General features: G+C 43.3%; 1 protein-coding gene across 1 annotated transcript; it reads right to left on the bottom strand.

The window, feature by feature from the left end:
• Positions 1 to 584: 584 nt before the first annotated feature.
• On the bottom strand, positions 585 to 4903 carry TMEM52B (transmembrane protein 52B). Its single transcript, XM_062571580.1, has 5 exons — positions 4832 to 4903; positions 3430 to 3473; positions 2508 to 2546; positions 1350 to 1516; positions 585 to 835 (listed from the first exon to the last, which is right to left on the bottom strand). Exons 1-5 carry the CDS (start codon positions 4901 to 4903, stop codon positions 585 to 587), a joined length of 573 nt encoding a protein of 190 aa, XP_062427564.1.
• Between the last annotated feature and the right edge of the window lie 640 nt (positions 4904 to 5543).

Genomic DNA, 5543 nt, shown 5'->3' with positions numbered 1-5543 from the left:
CTGTTCAGAACCAAACTGTATTCGCTTTGTGTATCTTAGAGAGCATTTAGGAGACTACTCTGCACATACTACCACTGTATGCTGTCTTTTGTTTAAATGCAGATAGTGTTCCTAAACAGCTTCAAAGATTAAGTTTACTACAAAGGGTTTGCATTTTCCAGGAGTTTGGTCTTATTACTGGCTTCTCATGTGTCTCCAATTTTCCTGTTGGTTCCTACTGATTGAAAATCCCTCTGCCATCTGCATGAATCTTAGGCTGGAGATTCTGTCTTGCAAGCAGAATGAGTCTGCACCTGCAGTCTCCCTGTGAGTCTTCAGAACCAGGCTGTAAAGTAGGACAGCATTGTGATCTTGCTGCCTGGCTGTATATGCAAACTGTGGTACAAGAGATATGTATAATAATGGATGTGGGGATTGCTAATGGTAGATATCTCAAGGAGGTGTCAGGAGGAGACATCAAAATGGAATTTTAATCTCTTTTCCTTTCTCATTAGACTAAAGTTAATCAATATTCCTAAACCTGTCCAGAAGAATTCTCTGAACATAACTATTCCATGTTATTTGCCCTTCTATAAAAGGAAGCACTAGCATGCTGGAAGGGCTGGTTGGGAATCATTGCCCACAGTGGATGTCTGCAGTTTTTCTTCTGGCACTGAATCCAGGTCTGGCACTTTCTGCCCGGTCTTGGCCACTGTGAATCTGCTCATATGCAGAGCTTCTTCATAGACTGGAGGAGTGTCTGATCTGGAGAGAGGTGGTGTTCCCTGCACAGTGTTATGGGAGTGTGTCACTGCGAATATCCTCCTGGCTGCAGGCCCAAACACAGAATGGAGAGCTGCAAGGGAGGAGACAAAAGCAATTTGCCTCATCCTGAAAGATTAGGAGAGATTAGGAGAGGACAAGCATATTTGCAGTGCACAGGCTTTCCTCTCTCCAAGGATTAAATGTTTTCCTCTTCCCGCCCCTTCATTCCTTCATTCCCCCTTCATTCCCCCTGCATCCCCCCCCCCCACTACCACATTGGCCTATGAGGGGAGCTACCATCAGCCACATCCTATAATTACTCCTTCCTCAAATGCTCAGCAAGGCTTCTATAGCTGCCCTTGTTCCACCCAGACATGTCTCACAGCCATGGATGACTTACCATCTGTCTGGGATTGCAATATATATAGTCTTGTGAGCACCTTAATATATACTATTTATAGATAACCCTTTCCCAGCATCCTACCAGGAACTTCCTGCTACCAACCCAGTGAGGAACTTTGGGATGTCACAAGCTCAGCTTTTTATAGTGTAGCCTCTCACAATGGAGTGTATTTGGATTCCCATCTCTCTTGAAGCAAACTCACAGGTAATGGTGCTCTGGAGGGTGCTGTCGTGGTCAAAAGCAATGACTGTGACCTCATAGGGTTGAGGACCTGATTCCTCCCCTGTCTGGTGGAGAGGAAAACAACATTTCACACAGGCTGAAACCAGGCCACACAGGAGCAGCAACCCGCCAATCACAACTACTAGCCTAGAAGGAGAGAGGAAACAGAACACAAAGATTTTGGTTGGTAGGGACCTGTTGAGTGAAGTCTCTAATCCAACTCCCTGCTTAAAGCAGGCCAAACTTCAAAGCTAGATGAAGTCATCTGTGGCCTTGGTCAGCAGAATGCAGACAGTGTCCACAGAGGGAGGTGCTATGGCACACCTGGGCACCTGCTCTAGTGCTGCACTACCCTCATGAGAAAACATTTGCTCCTTCTGTCAAACCAGAATTTCCCTGGCCTCAGCCTGGCCCGTCACCTCTAGTCCTTCCATTGTTCACCTCTGAGAAGACTCTGGCTCCATCTTCTCTATAAATCCACTTAAGTAGGAGGAAACTGCAATTAGATCCCATCAGCCCCCAGCCTTTTTTAAGCAGAAAAAACTTCTTTCATCCTCTCCTCATACTTAATGTGCTGCAGCCCCCTAATGGGGGCCCTCCATCTTACTCGCCATCCACTGAACTTGCCCCAGTTTGTAAACATCTACTTTGTATTGGGGGCCTAAAATTCAAATCCAGGTATTCCAAATGTGTTCGCAAGAATGATGAGCAGAGAGGAAAAATCGTATCCCTCAGTCTGCTGGCTACAATCTTATTAATGTAGCCTAGTAGGTTTCTAACAGTGCCATCCTTTTCAACATGTACATGTTGATGAGAACTACTGAGGAATCAGACTGAAATTACTAAATACGTGAGCCTCTAAAAAGGCATATTAACATCGTGAAGACTTTATTAATATTGTGCATCCAACAGAATTAATTCATGTAATAAAAACAGATGCTTGTGAAGGTTAGTTAACCATTTGTTGAAGGGAATATGAAAGCTGAAGGACTGCAGTGCTACTTTAGAGCAGTGAAGGCCACGGAGAGAAAGCAGTGATACCATCACACTTCAGCTACAGGATCATATGGAATTCCACTTTTTACTACTGTAATTGTCAAATGATACAGATATTTAGAATAAGTGTATGCCATCTTACCAGATATACCACAGATGGACCCATTCAGTGCCTGAACACCTGAGGAGAAGAGGATATGAGAAAGAGTTAGCCACAGAAAATCAAAGAAATTGGAAGATCCCTATGGTATCCTTTTCTGGCTTCCCTCAAATTCTCACTTACATTCCAGCTTTTGAATGGTACAAATGAAGAGGAATCCACTGTAATTCATGGAGGAGAAAACTTCATCAATCTCCCTGTTAGGGGAGTTTCCCTTCTGTTCAGATTTATCTCTGTGTTATTCCCCTGGTATTAATGCCAAATTCTGTTTGCAGACCTTAGGGATTTGTACAATGCTGTAATTTCTGAACTTCTCTTCTTCTACACTATCATCTTCACAATTTAGCTTTCCCATACCTGTTATAGTTTGCTTTACTTTACTGTCTTTTGCTCTTACTATTTCTAGATGTGATGGTACCTTTGTATGTTGGTTTGTGTGTTCATTTAGTGTCAATTAGTAAACCTGCCTGTAATTTTTCAAAAGACTTTTTTTTAATAAAACCAGAATTATCCTAGACCATTTTTCATTCCTGTTTTGCCTTAATTTCTGTTATTCTTACAAATGACATTGCCAAGAGGAATATTTATAAAAATAGTATATTTCAAAACATTATTTTCATGGTAACATTAATTTTGATCTCATAATCTAAGTCAATCAAAATAAATCCACAAAGCTATTAGCCATTTTAGTTATCTGAACAGGGATTGGAAACAATGCCACATAATCAGTATGAGGAATAGAAGTGATCAATATGGTTCACATTCAAAGCAATGGAAATTTTATTTTTCTGGAAATTTTCTGGAAAATGTCTGCCATCATGTCATAACATTGATGTCTGCTACTGCCTTTCTACTCCATTATCTTGCATACATTATTATGTATGCAAGATCTACAAATACTCACAGTTCAGCATTCATACAACCTTCCTCTCCTCTCACTGGGGGTAACTGGGAGAAGAAAAACAAACAAGAGATAGGGAGGGTAATTGAAGTCTTTGTCATATGCAACTTTCATCTCTCATCAAGACTAATATCAGTCTGAATCTCCAACAAGGACTCATTGTTAGCCACTTTCTGCTGTTCCCTTTATGTACTTTGACATATATTGGAAATTACTGTGATACCGATGTAGTGCCACACCTAGGGAGGAATAACCCCATGCACCACTACAGGCTGAGGGCTGACCTCCTGCAGAGCAGCTCTGTGGAAAAGGACCTGGGAGTCCTCGTGGACAACAAGTCGACCATAAGCCAGCAATGTGCCCTTATGGACAGGAAGGCCAGTGGTATCCTTGGGTGCATTAGGAAGAGTGTTGCCAGCAGGTTGAGGGAGGTGATCCTGCCCCTCTACTCAGCCCTGGTGAGGCCTCATCTCGAGTACTCTGTCCGGTTCTGGGCTCCCCAGGACAAGAGAGACATGCAGCTATTGCAGAGAGTGCAGTGTAGGGCTAAGAAGATGATCAAAGGGCTGAAGCATCTGCCCTATGAGGAACAGCTGCAAGAGCTGGGTCTATTTAGCCCGGGGAAGAGAAGACTGAGAGGGGATCTTATCAATGTCTGTAAATATCTTAAAGGGAGGGTGTCAAGGGTATGGGGCCAGACTCTCTTCAGTGGTGCCAAGCAACAGGACAAGAGGCAAGGGACACAAACTGAAACACAGGAAGTTTCATCTGAGTGTAAGGAAAAACTTCTTTACTGTGAGAGTGAGAGAGCACTGGACCAGGTTGCCCGGAGAGGTTGTGGAGTCTCCTTCTCTGGAGATATTCAAGACCCACCTGGACGCAGTCCTGTCTAACATGCTCTAGGCAACCCTACTTGAGCATGACCTTCAGAGGTTCCTTCCAACCTCAGCCATTCTGTGATTCTGTGATATCATACTGCTTCCAGCAGTCACTAAAATCCTACTTAACACTGTTCTCAGTACAGACCCCAAATTCCCTTCCGTTCTCTCACCGCAAACTTTGTCAAACTACAGCTATAAATTCTTCTCCGTGGTCAAATATTAAAAGCAACTAAACATTCTGTTGCTTACTATACCGATACATGTTTGAATTCTGCTCTTTCTTTCTGTGTAGCATCTTGTTTTGCTACATTCACACTCTTCTCATTCTTCAGTCTCAGACACCCTTTTCTGTATTCTGCCATCCCTGGGACAGCAGCAATAGTCTTCTGTGTGTATCCTCTTTTATATCTTTAAATGTCAGGGAAGTTCTTATGATTGTCAATTGCTAACACCCTTCCAGCTATCTAAGGTAACACCCCAACAGAACAGAGACCACATAAAAAGGAACTTGAGATATGACTTACCCATAAGAAACACCCTAAAGCAAAGCAGATCACATCTGGGCTGTGCACTCCCATGAAGTGATTCTGTGGCATCTTGTTGTCTCAAGTAGCTCAGGGTGTGTTTTTCCTTCCTAGCTTCAGTTCATCCTGATCCATCCACTGACTGAGAGAAGGGGCAGATTTCCTGCTGCGTGTTGAATCCTGTCTCTGCTTCACAGTCTACCTCTTTCTGTCCTCCTCTGGGTCTGTTCTGCTTCTCTGCCCTTCAGATTCTTGTTTTTTTTTCTCTTTCCTTCTTTGTCACTCTGTTAATTCTTGCTTATTTCTGCCTGCCTCCTTTTGTTATTCTCTTGGCCACCTTCTCTCCCCTTTTGAGGGAATCTCTAAAACCTTGTAGTTAGATCAGGAGAAGAGCTGTGACTACAAATTCTTACTTTTGATACTGAACTAAGCCAGGGAAGAGTGCTTTGAGATCTCTGCAGATCTGACCCTTCCCTTCTGTGAGCAGAAAGGGTCTCCAAGTTTGTTCATTCCTGTTTTTCCTTTCCCCGCCCCTACCCTGAGGGAGACTGAAGAGGGTTGAAGGTCATGTTACTGACCTGTTTAAATGGATATCAGATCTCTCCCTCCTCCAGTACCCTTTCTCTCCCTGCACTCACATTGACCTACCTCTGCTGATCCAACTTGTTGACTTTAGCCATATAATCAAGATCATGAGCCCTGAAGTGAAAGT

The sequence above is a fragment of the Rhea pennata genome, chromosome 1 (genome assembly GCF_028389875.1).
Source record: "Rhea pennata isolate bPtePen1 chromosome 1, bPtePen1.pri, whole genome shotgun sequence".
NCBI lineage: Eukaryota > Metazoa > Chordata > Aves > Rheiformes > Rheidae > Rhea > Rhea pennata.
Note: the sequence above shows the minus strand (reverse complement) of the source record. Positions and strands in the feature narration are given on the sequence as shown.

Excerpts from the sequence above, each read along its gene's own strand:
- TMEM52B (XM_062571580.1), bottom strand. The coding sequence starts at position 4,903 with ATGCCACAGAATCACTTCATGGGAGTGCACAGCCCAGATGTGATCTGC. Across the intron at positions 3,474-4,831 it reads CTTTAGGGTGTTTCTTATGG|TTACCCCCAGTGAGAGGAGA; the intron begins GTAAGTCATATC and ends TTCTTCTCCCAG. Across the intron at positions 836-1,349 it reads CCTCCAGAGCACCATTACCT|CTCTCCATTCTGTGTTTGGG; the intron begins GTGAGTTTGCTT and ends CCTCCCTTGCAG.